The sequence below is a fragment of the Channa argus genome, chromosome 19 (assembly GCF_033026475.1).
Source record: "Channa argus isolate prfri chromosome 19, Channa argus male v1.0, whole genome shotgun sequence".
In the NCBI taxonomy this organism is placed as follows: Eukaryota; Metazoa; Chordata; class Actinopteri; order Anabantiformes; family Channidae; genus Channa; species Channa argus.
This window is the reverse complement of record NC_090215.1, coordinates 11,984,885-12,001,731: the sequence shown is the minus strand read 5'-3', so window position 1 is coordinate 12,001,731 and position 16,847 is coordinate 11,984,885. Positions and strand designations below refer to the sequence as shown.

Genomic DNA, 16,847 nt, shown 5'->3' with positions numbered 1-16,847 from the left:
GGCAGACGACGTGCCTTCTCTGCCCACTGAGCCGCAGGTGTTCATCTTATTCTTCTCAGCTCCCTTACACACACATACACAGACATCCACACACCTCCCACCACCACCTTGCAGAGAGACAGCGACATCCCCTCTCAGCACACCCCCTTCAAGCCCTTCCCCTCCTCCCCCAAGCACAGGATGCTTTGAGCAAGGCTGAGCAGAGCAGATAAGGCTGATGCCCTGGGAAACTCTGCCCGGGCCTGAGCCTTTCAGCAGCTGGGCTATTCCTGTCCCCGAGGTCGCACGTAAACGAAAGTAAAAAAGGTTTTAAATATAGACAGCAGGGAGGTAGGCCAGCACTGAGAACAGAGAGGTGTGTGTGTGTGTGTGTGTGTGTGGAGGGTGAGGAGGTGAAACTGTGCCAGAGTCATCTAGAAGGATGTGTTGTTGGGAAAAGTGGTGTTTAGATATAATTGGCTCTGTGGCATTGGTCTGTATTTAGCATCCAGTGAATGCAGTTTGACCTGTGGATACAAACAATAAGCGTGATGGGGTGAAGAAGAGGGCGCCTTCTTGATGAGTGGGAGAGAGTAAAAAGACAGAAAAAGGATGAAAAATGTCCTGTAGTGTCTTACCTGTGACATACACATAAACTGAGGTTTGATTTTGGGGGCGATGCCGGTACCGGCAGCGGAACGATCCGGTGTGCTCAGCCTGGCTGTTGTTGACCGTTATGTGGCTGCAGTACTGCTGGTTCTTCTTCCCACAGCGAGATTCCTCCACTTGCACCTGATCTGTGGCCAAACCTGATGGGAGCACCCATTTGAGCTCCTTTCGGCCCCTGTTCAGCAGACACAGTGGGTTAAAAGTTTGCCTGCACATTCACTGCTTTCATCACTGAATCTGTGTCTTTTTACTGTGTTGGTGAAACTCTTACTGTCTCATCACATGAAGGAAGAAGGAAAAAAAAGTTAAGCTTCATTAAAATGTACTTTACTGAGTGGCCAACTGAGGGTGCTATAAATGCCATTTTTTTAATTTTAAAAATGTCTTTTGGATTCTGTTTCTGATATTGTATTCTTTTTTATCTTGCATGGACAATAAATAGACAGAAAACAGTATCAAAACAAAAAAGTGCTACTTAAACATGGGTTTTTCTAGGTTTGTCACTCGCTCATCCCACCACAGCTCCAGTCCGGTTAGGAGTCACTCACCTGCAGCTGAGCAGTAACGGCTGGTTGGTATGCAGGACTAATTGCTGAGTTTTCACATCCAGCAAAGGAACGCTGTACTTCCCCTTTGGTTCTTTATCTGCAGAAACAGACGAGAGGATGAGAACACAAACAACTTCGCTAAGCAAGTGCATTGAAAATGTGTTTGTCCAGGTCGTCTAACAGTAATTCTAGGACAAAGTCTTGTCTGTCAATGAACCAACATCGTTACACAGTGACGATGTATCTTTGAATGTATATACTACTTGACTGGGACTTATTCGGTTGACATAATGCAATTTGACCCAGCTGAGACCAGTTTTAACTACAGCAAATAAAACCAGACTTTTTACTGATTGCAGGACTGTTCTGGATGAGTCCCAGCTCCATAGCTTGTCCTCCATCCATCTGTATCTTTGACCCTTCTCCTCACTCAGGCCACTTGACAACTTGAGTGGAAATGCGTAAGCAGTGTCCCTCTTGTTTATTAGATACAGGCATTTCTCCACTCCATCGCTGAGGTTTATTAATGAGCGATAAAGACGGCTGTCTGTCCACCCTTCCTTCCTCACAACCACAGTGGAAACATCATTCAGGGAAGTCTGTCCTTCACTCTGATTGCTTTGTTATTACACACAGTGTAAACTACACAGCTCAAAACATTGGTTAACATCCATCCTACTGCTCTGTGTAGTTAAATCACATGTAAGGCAGTTAGTGAGTTTTTCACTAGACCATTATTACCATTTGCTGTCAGCATCATTGTTCCCAGTAGATGCCCCATTGAGTAGATCTAGCATTACTCACACTGCTAGCACTTCCTATACTATTTCCTTGGATTTCACCGTTTGTGAATAGGCGAGAAACACACACATGGAGGGAACGGGAAGACGAGGGGAAGTAAGGAATCTCCTCAGGCCTTGTGGGGCTGTGAAATGGCTAAAAGCCCACATGCCAAATTCTTCAGTACATTGTTTCTTCTATTTCATCCACACTAGACAGTTCTTGTTTATGCGTTCTGAATGTCACAGTGCCAATCATAGAAAAGTAAAACACTCATCATGTGGATAGTTGTATTTTCATGGCAGGTTTCCACATACTTCCACATACTTTCATTCCCCAGGAAAATCCCTTGAAGTGGCAAATCAGGAAATTCGGAAGAAACATTTGGCAACAAGTGTTCATACGTGATATGCTCAATTTCCATCAGCAGACATGATAATTAACCCCATTTATTTAAGTATAGTGATTAAGTGCAATTTTGTCTTAAGCACAGTGAAGTACTTGTACTTCAATAGAGTACGTTTATACTAGTTTACTTATACTCCATTACAGTAGAGGGAGAATTTGTTATTTTTTGTTCATTATATTTATTTGACAGCTGTAATGACTTTTAAGATGTAGAATCTCAAAGGAAATGAACATAAACTAATAAATGAATAAAGTACATCATCTTAACCACGTTTCTGAATGAAGTGTTCTTTGTCATACATTTTACGTTTAAAATACTGCTGAACCAACCTGGACAAGACTTTCAAAAATATGCTATAAAGAGCATGAACACACTGCTTATAGTATAGTTTTCTTTCTGAAATACTTGATCTTCTTTTGATCTTCAGTTTAGTTTGTATGGTTAGTGCTTCAACTTGGGAAAAGAATGTGAAGTGTTACTTCAACATGAAGGGAGTTCTTTTTAGGCAAACACTCACACATATGAGTATTGAGTTTGTGTAATTCTACCACTTTAGTTCATCAGTAATGAAATACCATCAGTTCTCCAGGAATGAAATACCAATGGTATTCCATTACTGGAAAGCAACAAACAAACAAGCTATAATATATTATGGAATTGACAGTGTATGTTTATGGAATTTGTTATCTGATGAACAAAATAAAGACAATCAATTACTTATCTTAGAAATGTGATTTTATTATGATAACGTTACTTATAAGATGTTTGATAGTGACACTGGAATAGAATTTACTACATGTATAAATGCCTATAGGCATAATGTGCATTAATGATCTGGATTACATATAAAAACGCTCCGTTTCCAAGACATATTTATTGTAGGTTTACTAATTTCTCATATTTATATTGCAATTTATTTTATTTGTTATAACGTGGCAGCATTGTTAAAAAATATAGAGAGAAATTCTTCATCAGTACAGCCCTAATTATATAACCAGGACGAGCTAATTCAGCCACTTTTTGTAAACTATAAGAGGAAAAATGTGTTAAAACAACACAACCAAAACAATTCTTTTTAAACTATTAGGTAAATAACTTTAGTTTGAGTTCAGCCAATGTTGGCACAAGTACTAACATCTTTTTTGCATTAAAAGGTTTTGAATGTAAAAATTACCTAATAAATAAATAAAAAGTCATGTGCTTGTTTAATTTTGCAGTGAAAACGAAACTCGTCTCTTTCTGAGCAACAAATGACCAGTAACGCCACAGATCAGCGGAGCCCACTCAGCAACTTGCTGCCTGTTTTACCAATAAGCACAGATTAACAATGGGTCCCGCTCAGCAGATATTTTCCTTCAGCTTGGTCATGACCCCTCGTCCGTTTATTATAGAAGTTCCATTTGACGAACTCATCAGCCTCAGGAAACAACGCCCTGCGTGTGTCCATTCAACAGGAGCCAAGGGCACAAGGAGCCCGGCCACAGAGCTCTACTTTATCCAAACAAGTATCCCGAAGGATAGCGCCTGTCTCCTTCACTGCCCCCGGTGCTATGAAGGTTTACAAACTCTACACCTTCATTGACACGGCCGCAACTTTACCTTGCCGACAAATGAGCGCAAACATCGCAGACAGGTGAGGTACAGTGATCTTTTGTTTTCTTCCAGCGTATGATTGTTCTGTCTAGTTAGAGATGGGAATCCCTTTTTTACCTGCGCGAAAAAGCAGCAACGCAAACAGAAGTTCGAAGTGATCAGAAATATTCTTTAGTCTAATAAAGCTTGTGCGTAAAATACGTTTCCTACAGGCTACAACTTGTACAAATAGTTTTTCTCTTCGGTACATACCACTAAAACTGTTAAATAAAACGTGCGCTGTGAGAACAGAGCTCTTAAATGCACAAACAGGTTATTAAATACGCGAACATAAGCCCCGATAATTGCAGCAGGTGCACGCTGCACCCTGCAGTGGTACTGAAACAATAGCAAACCTGTTACTCACCTTTTGCATGAACACCATACAATCCACAAAGCATGCAGATGAGAATATAGTTCATCATGTCTGGCGACTCCGATGCAGCAAAAGGTTTTCGAATATACAATAAGAGACTTATTCCTGCAGTTTGTCCAAAGCGTAGACTACAGACAGCACAGCGCACTCAGAGCTGATGATCAGCCAGTGATGGCGAGGTTCCTGAGGACAGCTGCGGGAGATCACGCACCAGGACCACGAGCTTGAACTCCAGAGCAACTTTTCCCATCCTGTTGGATAGTGGAGCTGATTTATACAATTCCCACAGTGTGGCCACCGGATAGCGGACTTCCGTGACGTCCATCGACACACCCAAGACGCGTAACAGCTGCCCCCCTCCAGTTCTTCCAAATGACCAACCAATTCACCCGCTAAGTCTTAATGAGGGAATGTTGTACTATCAAAAATAACTCTTTTTAAAAATCCTTTAAAAATATTTTATACATGAAAATGTCCTTCCCAAATCATTAAAAAGTCAGCTATCTCATAAGCTATGGCTACACAACCCTACTCAGTGTCACGGTTGATGCGCACATAACAGCACTGTTCTCAGATGTTGTACTCTGGATTAGTACGGGATGATCCGCACGTAGGCACCGGGGAAACGGGTGGTGTCAACTTGGCAGTCGCGTTTTTCACATTTCAAACTGGCATTCGTTCTTCAAAGAATAAACAACTGCTCATAAAGCATGTCACACATTCCATAACTAAAATAGTGATCAAACGCGCTTATGGATAACCCATTGCTCAATCTATCATCCACAACACCACCAGATTATTTAAGAGAGAAGTGCAATAAAGTACAACACGAGAGGCTTCCCAACCACAAGTTAACAAACAGGTCAATTGCCTCGTTAAATCAGGCCACAGCATTTAGTAAACCACTTGTCGAGGACCACGTGTGTGACCTGCTGCTTTGGACATGGTGCATTTAATATTAACGGATATAATCACAGGCCATTCAACAATGATACAAATTCCACGTTTTCTAACTTCGTTTTGTGTGTGTTAATCTTTTGAGCGCAAGGTGCATTTCTCCAGGCACAGTAATAGTACAGATTGTCCACTTGGTGGTGAATGTGAGCTGAATGAGAAGCAAGAGCAGGAGGATTGAGATAATTGAGAAAACTGAGAATCGTATTTTACCGTAAACCAGCATCATCTGCATATGGTTTAAAGAGGAGTTGGGATTATGCTTTTTGCGGAGCATTAAGTAAAAAGGAGGCACCATAAAGATATATTAAAACTCACAGTAAAAATAAAATGCAGAATATATTATCACCTCCTACTGAGGGATTATTCACTCCACTGTTGAATATATGTAACATAAGGCTATGAATCTGGTAAACACATGATATACACATGCACAGCACAAAACCAACACATACAGTGAGTCATGAACACACATATACAGTACATAGACAAATGTAGATGAGGGGAAAAACAACAACACAGCTTTAAATGCTTGGGTAGAGAACACTTTCTACAATAAAAAGGATCAGACTGTTGTTGGCAACATGGTCACAAATTCAGTTGTGAACAACGTGGCTCTGACAGGAAAAAGACGAAAAGGTAGAAACTTTAGGAAAACAGGAAGTACTTGGCATGCATAGTATAACCTGGGGAGTGACTTTGATTTGGCCAACTTAAAATTCATCCTAAAGCCTGATGTCTACAGATGATAGTGGGTATTGACCAATCCATCTGCCATCAGCTGATCTTTGGTGCAGAAAATGTAAACAATCTAATGCTCTGTCAAGGTTGTGGACAATAATTATTTTTTAAGGCAGAGCAATTTATTTATTAAAGAATGTTGCACAACTCTTCTCCAGTGCATACTTTACACCAAATGTGTTCACCTTTGGCCGGGTCAGTGTGGCAACATAATTTCCAGCTTCCTTAATTCCAATTAGGTGATATACCTTGTGGAAAGCATTACATCACTGACTCCAGACATTACAAGTATGTTAAAATATTTGATAACGTTAGTGTACAATACATATATATCCATGGTGTGCTTAACACAATTACAATACTCATTTATCCTTCTGTAGTAAAAACAGGTTAAGTATTATTTTATGCACATTTTTAACCTCCACTATACTCAGATAAGTTACTGTGTGTATCACCCTCCTTGAGGTTAAATGAGGAACCCTGTTAATTGCTCTTAGTGTACAGTGACATTAAAAATCTGTAGAGCCTCTGACTTCAGAAGCCACTTCTCTAAATCTCCCACTCCCTTTGACAAATAATGCAAGTACATTCTTAGCTACCACATATTTCTGGGAAGAGACGAGATGATTCATTTCAATCAAATCTGATGCAACTATACAGATCTCTTCTTCTTAGTTCCCTCTGGTGATTTTCCTATATGTCATTTTCCTGAAAGACATGCTAACAAAAAGAAGACAATCCAAGGATCTATTACTCTCATGGGTGTTGACTATAAGATAAGCTGTCAATTGTTTTAAATAAAGAACTGATTAAATTCCTCTGGTTGAAGATCGGTGTCCTTAAAAATTATAAATAGGTTGGTCAATGAACCTTTACACTCAGTGAGCCATTTCCTGAACTGACTGATTTAAGGGTAACGTTTCATGTCCACAGTATCTCTGAGAAACTATTGTTGGGTTATTCAAACCACCTAATTGGGTGTGTGAGTATAAAGAAATGACACATTAACAATAACATTTTCTCAGCAAAGAGAGGAAGTTGTTTAAGCGTGTTCAATTGACCAGAACTTTTATTGTAAGACAACAGCTTTAACATAGTTGCTGTTAATATACACCCAGTCTGAGTTGTCTTCCTAGGGGGTTGATTCCAAAGCACGGCGCCTATGCCAACATGTTTATTACATTATTGTGTACAAGGAAACCAGAAACGACCTCAAGACGCCACCTTGATGAAGGCAAACTTCATCTGCCAAAAAAAACATTTAGCAGATAAAGTTCGGTACATTGGAGGAGAGTTGTGCCGTGTGTAAAATGAGGGATAAAAACTTAACACAAAGTTAAGAGCGAGCACACGCAGAAACGGAAATAACCCGTTGCTTAAGCATTTATGAGTCATTCAAAGCACCGGATCCTCACGCCAGTCTTAAATATGATCATTTTTTTGATTCCAATTTCTTTGAACATTAAATGCCAAGTAAAGTTTATCTAACGAAGAGGAAGAACAATGTTTGGAAAAAACAGATTGGTATCACTTAACCAATATTTGCTCTGAATCCACTAAATATTGACCAACAGGTTAATCTACATGTGTGCAAACAGTGAAAACCAAAACATAAAAGACGAGAGTAGAATAAACTAGACTAAAGGGCATACAAGTAGAGTACTCCTTCTTGGCCTGTTTTTGTAATTGTGGCAAAATTTTATTTTTGAGCAGCTACTGGATCCTGTGTAATTGTGGAGCAAGTCTTGCATCATATTTTGGTCATTTTGTCATTTTTTTTTTTTAGACATTCCAAACAAATGCAGTAACTGCAGTACAACAAAGTTAATTTTAATATCTGGTTACGTGCTAATTTTTTATACGTATTCAATTCTCATGTTTTAAGACCAAATCTGAGCTAGAGAAAGTTACGAGGAAGCTGGCGTGGAGCAGGGATATTTACCCCGCTAGCCTGTTGACACTGACACGCTTCCAAAAACTGACTCAACATATTGTCATGCAGTCATGACAATAGTTTGAAGATAGACTCCAGGTCTCAAAGCTTCCTTCTGTGTGTTATGTCTGTCATTTTGCTCATGTCAGTCTGGTGTTCAGTCACACCTGTCCTTTAGTCTGCTGATGGATCCAGTCAGTGAACTTAACCACCTGTGTGTAGACGCCAGGACGATTCTGCCTTGCACAGCCTTCGCCCCAGCTTACGATCCCTGCCAGGAACCACCGTTTCCCACGTTCCAGACACATCAACGGACCTCCTGAGTCACCCTGAGAGCACAGGCGTATACACTGATAGTCAGAAAACTTGAACTCATAATGAAGATGCATGCAAACCCTGATTTTCTTTTGAAAACTTTGGCTACATCTGTTGGCAGCTCTGGATGATTCACCATAAGTTGACTTCATATCTTGAGAAAATATTCTCACAGGAGTGAGAGGGAGGTTTTATCACATGACGGTCACCACAGACAGTAGTCAGCATTGGTTGCTGTAGAGCTGCTCAACACTATTATTCTCACATTTTATGTTATCATTTTGTTATGTTATATGTTCTATATTTTATCACACATCACTTGTGTGTGTGGACAGTGGACACACAGTAGTACACTATAATAAAGAAGAGGGATTTTGGACACAGCTTTACTTCAGTTGCATATTTTACTCTCTTAGAACATTTTGTCAGATCTGTCACCTGAGTTACTGTTTACTATTCATAACTCTATGTATATATATTATTAGATAAGTGGCTTTGTTATACTGGCTTTAAGAAAAAAATATTTTCACTGGTGATATTTTGTTTCATCCCAGCATGAGGAACATGTTCACTAACTACATCTTACTGGTCCATGGTTTTTGTACTAATTTTTGTTTTTACATATTTAGTGTAACTATTTTCTATGGAAACTTATCATTTTTAGTGGTATTTGTACAATACTGTTTCACTGTTTCACAATGCTTTCAGTTAAAAACCTCTAAAATCACCACCCCCACCTGTCTTCAACCTTTAGTGGAAATGTGTTAAGGTTTCTGCACAAAATGATGGTTAATCAGAACATGTGTTGTGGTTTAGATAAAAATCTGTGTGACCAAGCTAACTGACAGGCATTTTAAAGAGGGTAGCTGTGCATTGTGTGGTTGTGACTAAAGGTAAATTACAACATTTAATTACACAATAATTCTGGGAATAAGTGTTAACATTATTTGCTTTTTTACTGTAAAATTCATACCTTTGCAAAATTACAGCAATGCTTATATAAACAATCGCACCTGGCAGGCGTCAACGCCTCCCTGCAGATTCCCAGCACACAGCATCCTGGGAGTGACGGCATCATCATACAGCTTGTTACAGGTATTTCTGTTGATGATCTTTACTGAGGCCTCTTGTAAACGAGAGGCCAGCTCACCTAGAGATGCAACAAACATGGGGATATTGTAAGTGATTAGGAAATATCTGACCCTCCTTGATAATGAACTGTCCTAAGATAGTTTTCAAATTTTAGCAACACCCTGCTTTGCATTAAAGTGTCCTTTTTGCGATAGATACTCCTACCATCCTCAATCAGGACGCCCCAGCCTGTGACATAGCAGCTGGTCCCTGTGGTGAAGGTGTGAGACGACGCAGGGATGCACACTGGTTGCACCAATTCATTGAAGAAGACGGGAGCGCTGAGCTCGAGAAGGGCGATGTCGTAGTCAGAGGTGAACTGGTCATATTGTGGGTGGAGGACAATCCGCCGAATTGGTCTCATGGCTCCTCCATTGTTCCCCGTGGTCATCACGCGCATTCCCATGTAGGCCCGCCATGCCCGAGAATCTGAGTATCTGCAGATGCACTATGCATGAACACAGTATGTCCATATGGATTAAGACTATAAACATGAGGTTGTCAGGCATCTTTCTTACTTAATGGCATCAGAGTCCTGGAAGCAGTGAGCTGCAGAGATGAGCCAGCGACTCGAGATCAATGTGGCTCCACAAACGTGGCCGTAGCGATCCATCTGGAGGCTGACCTGCCATGGCCATGACCCCGCTCCAGCATCAGAGCCACCCACTATTTTAGTACGCTTCTTGGGCCTGGTGCCACAACCTTGGAGAAAGAGATGGAAATTACCTATATGATCTCTTTCTTTTTTACTGTATTTGTTCCTTTTCAGTCACCTGTTCCTGTGTGTTGTGTGTGCAGGTTTATATGAACAGAAGAGTGAGGACCAGTTTGAATTTTTTCCCATTGAAGTGAGGACATTTTGACTAAGTAAGAACAATACATTCTCACTGCCTTTTTGATTTTAGGGTTGGGGTAGGAATTAGATTTAGGGTAGGGTTAGGGGCTATGAATGCCCTCACTTTGATTAGCATACAAATGTGTGTTTGTGTGTATGTGTGTGTGTGAGAGAGAGAGAGAGAAAGAGAGAGAGAGAGAGAGAGAGAGAGAGAGAGACTGTGTGTGATTTTGACAAATGAGACATGTTTTGTCTATTCCAGTATGTGCCCAGACAGCATTTCCAACTTGTAAACTATTTTGCTGATCATTAATATTTTTAAAGCATCTCTCAGTGCCTTTAGAAGCTCTGTATACATAAAATTCTTAATTATATTTGTTATAATTATTACTATTATGGAGACAGATAAAGAGACAGAACAACATGACATTCCAATTTGAAGAGTTGTAGGAGTTTCATTTTGTCTCCAGTTAAAGTGTACAGCAGTCTGAGGTTCACTATTGGGAGCATTTACCACAGCGCAGTTCATCGGAGCCATCAAAGCAGTCTTTCATTCCATCACACTCAGGGTTTACCTTACTAACACACTTTCCATTGGCACATTTGTAGGTGGACAAGGAGCAGCCTTTAAGGTCTAAAGAGAATTAAATACATTCTTAGCCGAAAACAATTAAAGCGGATTTAAGAATATAAATAAACAACTTAATACATATACAACATTATACAAACATGACTGAAAATGACTGCTCACATGCTCTGGTACAGTTGAGTTCATCACTGCGATCTTTACAGTCAATGACGCCATCACACACAGAAGACTTTGGCAAACACACCTTGTTAGGACACACGTGGTAGCATTTACCTCCTGAAACAGAATTTCCAATTAAATGCATGATTCAAATACCTACAAAAATATGTGGTAGTATGTTGACAATGAGTCAGTCATACTTACCACATTTGCCCTCTTCACCGCTGTCAGCACAGGTGCTCTGACTCACACACTGGCTGCTTTGAGGTTTGCACTGACCGTTGCCACACAACACTTCCCCTGGCCTGCAGGATGCTACATGTTTTACATACATGTGCATAAACATGCACACAGAAACACAAAACGTTCACAAATCTGAGTCTCACGCAAAGTATGTAAGTATGCGTTTAAAATCAATTTACCGGGAAAAAAGAGAGATTTACAAAACACAACATTTCATAGATCTGTACAGCTCTTACTGCATTTTGCCTCATCCCGTCCATCAGAGCAATCCTTAACTCCATCACAAACTTTCCGTAGAGGGATGCAGCGTCCATCTCCACAGCGAAATTGGCGAGGACAAGCTAGAGGTAAAGAGCAAGCAAGCAGGTAGCAGCAAGAGAAAATTCTAATTTTCTGAAGACTCTGTTTGTCTCTTTGAAAATTTCACAACACCTTCACTTTCACTGCAAAATCATCACGGTGAAGTGAAAACATCTGATCTTACTTACTTCCCTCAGGGGAGAAGGCTCGGTAGAGCAAGTAGAAGCCCTTGTGAGTGAGAGACTCATCAGAGTGGAAGTGAAGAGTGAGAGGAGAGGAGTAGACTCGCTTTTTGCTGCTGTCTGACACTGGGTTACACAGTCTAGAGCAGAAAAGGTCAAACTGTCATGCATGCACAAATACTTTGGATGTCTCAAACAACTATGAGCTAGGACACAGTGACATTTTTTAAAATACATTTTTTTAAGTAAAGAAATGCAATGAAATGCTAGCGCTAACACTTGCTTATGGGCAACCTTGGACCTTGGTTGGTGGAAAACCGGTTGAGTTTCATGACTTACTTGACCCCTCCAATGTCCAGCCAGTCTTTCTCACAGCTGTCTGATGACGAGGAATCCTGAATGTCCATTGTCACAATCGTCATGGAGATCAAGTATCCTGGCAACGGCACCTGATAAAGAAACCGAATATGACTAAGGAAAGAGTTCACATGCAGGAATGTGGACAGACTAAATAACAAACAGGTGATTCACATTTTCATTCTGTTGCTGAGTATTTATCTCTTTCTTATTCCACTGTCACTAACACACACCCACACACTGTACACGACCTTGTGGCTCACCTGTATTGTCCAGGTGCAGTCTATGTTAGGAGGGTAATAGGAAGGGTAGTAGGGTGAGGTGATAGAGCCATTCCAGGAAGAAATTGACCCTCCACAAACTGGTTGGGGACATGTTGACATAGATCACAAAATAACCCTAAACCAACTTTGTTTTGCTTGTGCAAAGAAGGCAGTGAGTTGGATATATGACACATGAGTAGCAGAAAGAGGTAATATTATATGTTTTGTTCAATCACTACCTGCTTTTGGGATGGCCTGGAAATATGCTTTGAAGATCGCCCCCTCCCTCTGTCTGCTGAAGGAGAAAGTGACCAACATCACATTCCCAGAGGATGTCAGCTTCATGACTGGAGAAGAGCCTGAGACAGGAAGACCACACCACCTGAGAGAGGTACATGCAAGGATACCCACATATAAACATATAAATCAAATTTGTATGTTTTCATGTGAGAACATGAAAAACATTCTGCTTTGCACTGAGACAGCCATAAAATGTCCTTCCCTCTGACTCCTAAAGAAGGTTAGTTATAGCTATTAAAACAAGTGAAAACAACAGAAAGTCACATAATGTCTTTACCTGGCAATTATCTTGTTCTGTAATGGAAGCAGGAAGTCGTAAGCTGAGAGTTTGTGGGAAGTGCAGCTTCCTGGTGTGGCACCATGTAGGGTGAGGATGACCAGTCGAACCACGTGACCCGACGGCACGCGGAGACGCCACTGGTAATAAGGCTTCTTGGGATTAACAAGACTCAGGGTACGATTGCTGCCATACTTGGCATACAGGTCAAAAGATATTGCTACACAGAGGAAGAGATTGAATTACAGTCTGAAGAAAATTTAATATGAACCACACGTGAACCAAATGAACCACACTGACTCTTCACAGTCAGTTGTACAGACATCAGTCAAAGCATGAAGGGCCTGCTTCTAACATGAATTCAAGGAAATTTGAGAAAGATTCAACTCTTAGGGGCGATGTTCTCACCTTGGAAGCCAAGCTGCCATTTCCCACTCTGGATACTATTTGGATTTTTTATTTTGTCATTTTTTTCTTCAGATTCAAAGTCATTAGGGTCTAAACCTAAGAACATGTAAAACCATGTCAAAATACTTTATGAGATCCAGTATACACTTATTTAGCAATATTTTAGCAAAGTGGGGTAAAATATTCATAAAGCATTTACAAAGGACCGGTTATTAATTATAGTTGCTAAATTAGATGTTTCTACTTAAAATGCAATAATGTGTATGTATAATGGTAACAGCTGCATATTGCTGAAACTGTAGAACTGTTAGACAGAAGAAATTACAGTATATAAGTACACATGTGGAGATAATGTGCATGTATTGTATGTGCGCAGACAACAGTTACACTCTCTACCCAGTAGGTGGAGCATATCGTCATCTTCCTCAATGTAGTAGCGCTCCTCGTTGCAGCTCTCCCGCTGCACCTTGTTGCTGCCGGGTAGCCTGCGCTGCAGCCTCTCTGGGATGGACTTCCTGATAGCCATGGCAACGTTGTCCGGAGAGGAGAATTTACTCCAGTAGAAGACATTGAGCCCTTTGGATCCTTCACTGTCAGATGAAAGGTTTACAATGTTGCTATTCTGCAGGGGACATACAGCTGAGTGTGTTTTTGTCAGGATATTATTTATACGTATGAGCTGCATATTTATTTCTCATATTTCTCTTATTTCTCTTATCTGTGTGCTGTGCTAGTGTTTCATACCTGAAGGCAGTAATTCCTGAGCACAGGTAGTAGGAGCTCCATGGATCGGACTCATAGAGATCTGAGAACTGTTTCAAAACAGAAAAGGACAAAGATGGCTGACCATGACATCAAAGCAGGGCAAGAAAGGTCACTGTTCCTGAGTAAGCGACACATGAAAACACCTGGGTGACCATGCAGCTGGAATCCAACAAAAGCCTTGTTTTTGCTTGTGTGTGTGTGTGTGTGTGTGTGTGTGTGTGTGTGTGTGTGTGTGTGTGTGTGTATCAAACTCTGCATGTGTGTATTGGCTGTGAGCAGCACAGAGCTCCATTGTGGCTCTACCTGCCATCAGTATACAGGTAGGACCATCAGTGGTATGGACTCCTGATATGGGGTTCACCTGTTCCTTAACGAAGAGATGGCAGGACAGATAGTATGAGCACTTAAACTCATAAGTTTACTTATAAGTGCTACCTGACCCTCACAGTTGATTACAAAGACATCAGACCATGTCACTGCAGATTATTAGACCTTTCTCTTTATCCCTTCAGCACCGAACAAGACCAAAGAGCCTGCATTTAACCTTTCGCTCCAAAACTCCAAATTCCCCCTCTCATATCTCGGCCCAGCTCCAATCCTTCTCTCATCTCAGCCTGCCCTAGTGCCCTCTCTCTAGCTCCCAGTCCCAGCATCAAACTAAGGTTCTCCTCTGCATAGAGTGGCTGATTATGTGAAAGCTAAAGAGACAATGTTTTTATTGAAGGCCTGCTCTTCCTCTCACTCTTGCTGCTTAGGTGTAGCTGGGCTCACAAATGCCGGACTTGTCCTCAGCCCTGAAAGGGGCCTGTCCCTCGGGGTCTGGAGAACTCACACACACACTGTGCCCGGTTCCTGTTTCAGCTTTACATTTAACACCACCACAGAGAGGGACAGAAGAGAGGTAAGTGGTGTGCAGACAAAAAAAAAAAAAAAACAAAGTAAGAAAAGAGGACAAAGTAGGAAAAGTCAAACAAATCAAAGTGCAAAGACAGAAAACAAAAGAGAAAAGAGCAGTGACATTTACACTACTAGTCTGCTGTATTGAACTGATAAAAGTCTGAGCAGCAAGATCTTAAGAAGTTCGAGCAGCGCTCTAAAATGTCATGCAGACGGAGGGCAGTGACTGACAAGTCCACCGTTGCACCTTACATAATGGTTCAACGCCTGAGCCTGCAAGCGGAACCGTGGGGAGGTGGGATCAGTCAGCTCTGAGGAGAAGCTCAAGTTTGGGAACTCCACGCTGCCTCCGAGGAAGAACACTGAGGAAGGTGGAGCTGGGGAGGAGGAGGATGGAGTAGAGGTTTTAGACAGATGCAGTTTATGACTGTGAAAGTCAAAATAAACACAAAGACACAGTTCTAACAACAATCTAAAAGACCAAAGTAGGTCTGTACTCACATGTTAAGTAGTGAAGAGTCAGTGCAATGGCTGCAGTTAAGGGAAACAAAGATAAGAGCCCCAACATCCACCTCCTCCAGGAGCCACTGGTAGGAACTCGTCCCCCCTCCGCTCTCTGCTGGGCCTGATCCTCAAGCGTCTTGGGGGGGCTCAATGAATGGGTGGGCTCCTTTAACTCCCCCTCTCCCTTCCAAAAACAAGAACATGACTAAAATATCATACTGGCTTTTTATGTATCTGCTTAAGTTGCTTCTGACTGGGTTGAGGCGATTGTTAGGAGTTTATTGTCATGTGACCAAAGGAAATGCAGCCTATACACCAAAATCAATGAGACACTGATTTTATGGCTGAGCAAACACTGATTTACTGGGAGCAACGGTGAACATCTTTGAGCTGAAAAGAGCTCCTAAAACATGTAAGGGGTTTGGCAGGATCCCCGGGGGAGCAGACAAAGCGTGGCTGGAGGGGTCTGCTTTCCCACGGCCTAACTCTGCAGTGTCAATACTTAATCAACTGGCATAGACATTCATGAGAAACACATCCAAAATTCCTGGAGACAGATTTTGCTATTAAGATGAACCATGGATGACAAGATTTGATGATTAAGTCTGCACTTGGTGCATGTAAAAGTTCAATAAATAGATTTTGAGTTTGCAACCGTTTTGCAGAAAGCAGCGTAAATTTTGGCACAGTCTTTTACGCGCGAAGACAAGAGCACAGTGGTGGCTTACCTGTGCAGGGGAGCAGCCTGAGTGTCCATGCCCCGAGACGCAGTATACTTCGCAAGTTTGGCTTTTGGAGAGAGTCCTCATAGCAATGTCCCGTTTAGCTCAGGATCGGCGATATGCAACACTACCCCAGGCATAAAAACGATGGGGAGAAAGGAAACCCCCACTGTCGCTCCCTTTGAAAAAAAGCACAGAAATCCGACCTGAGCGGCTCGGATGCGGCGGACATTCTCCGCCTCCCGTTTACCTGAACTGGGCAGCAGGTGTCACACGGACCATGATGCAATGCGGGGACAATGGAAGCACTATAAAAGGGTACAATCCGCACAACCACCCGTGCGACAGATTCAGTGATCAAACGTGCTTGCTGTGTATGTGGGAGTTTAGCCTGAAGGGACAAAAAGGCGTTTGAGGGAAACGTGTGCGAGGTCCTACAAATGAAGCTTGGCTGCTGCGCTCTTGGGGGATCCACGGAGCGCAACGCAAGACACAACCTGCAATTACATCTGGCATGAAACTTGTACTTTGTTAGCATATTTTGTTACAGTGTCAGTCTTTGAAGAGGGAGTGTAGGAG

General features: G+C 41.6%; 2 protein-coding genes across 5 annotated transcripts in view; both read right to left on the bottom strand.

The window, feature by feature from the left end:
• Nucleotides 1–4,631, bottom strand: part of flt1 (fms related receptor tyrosine kinase 1) — a 32,782-nt gene extending 28,151 nt beyond the window's left edge. For 2 of the 3 annotated variants that reach the window (XM_067485733.1, XM_067485735.1), the window contains exons 1-3: nt 4,385–4,630; nt 1,197–1,293; nt 618–823 (exon numbers count right to left, since the gene is read on the bottom strand). In XM_067485733.1, coding sequence (XP_067341834.1) covers nt 618–823; nt 1,197–1,293; nt 4,385–4,442 — 361 coding nt within the window. In that variant the 5' untranslated portion in view covers nt 4,443–4,630. Of the gene's footprint in view, nt 1–617; nt 824–1,196; nt 1,294–4,384 lie in introns of all 3 variants that reach the window. The other variant, XM_067485734.1, reaches the window with a different exon arrangement.
• Nucleotides 4,632–4,978: 347 nt separating this feature from the next.
• On the bottom strand, nt 4,979–16,836 carry LOC137104485 (suppressor of tumorigenicity 14 protein homolog). Of its 2 annotated transcripts, XM_067485739.1 has the most exons (19): nt 16,275–16,836; nt 15,544–15,730; nt 15,295–15,419; nt 14,125–14,192; nt 13,777–13,970; nt 13,381–13,476; nt 12,973–13,192; nt 12,635–12,777; nt 12,396–12,493; nt 12,115–12,224; nt 11,782–11,915; nt 11,530–11,634; nt 11,255–11,365; nt 11,054–11,167; nt 10,817–10,936; nt 9,986–10,169; nt 9,633–9,904; nt 9,350–9,486; nt 4,979–8,350 (listed from the first exon to the last, which is right to left on the bottom strand). In XM_067485739.1, the coding sequence occupies exons 1-19, from the start codon at nt 16,353–16,355 to the stop codon at nt 8,183–8,185; spliced, it is 2,667 nt and encodes an 888-aa protein (XP_067341840.1). In that variant the 5' UTR covers nt 16,356–16,836; the 3' UTR covers nt 4,979–8,182. The 2 variants fall into 2 exon arrangements, with proteins under 2 accessions (XP_067341840.1, XP_067341841.1); XM_067485740.1 differs by lacking the exon at nt 13,381–13,476.
• Nucleotides 16,837–16,847: the final 11 nt, after the last annotated feature.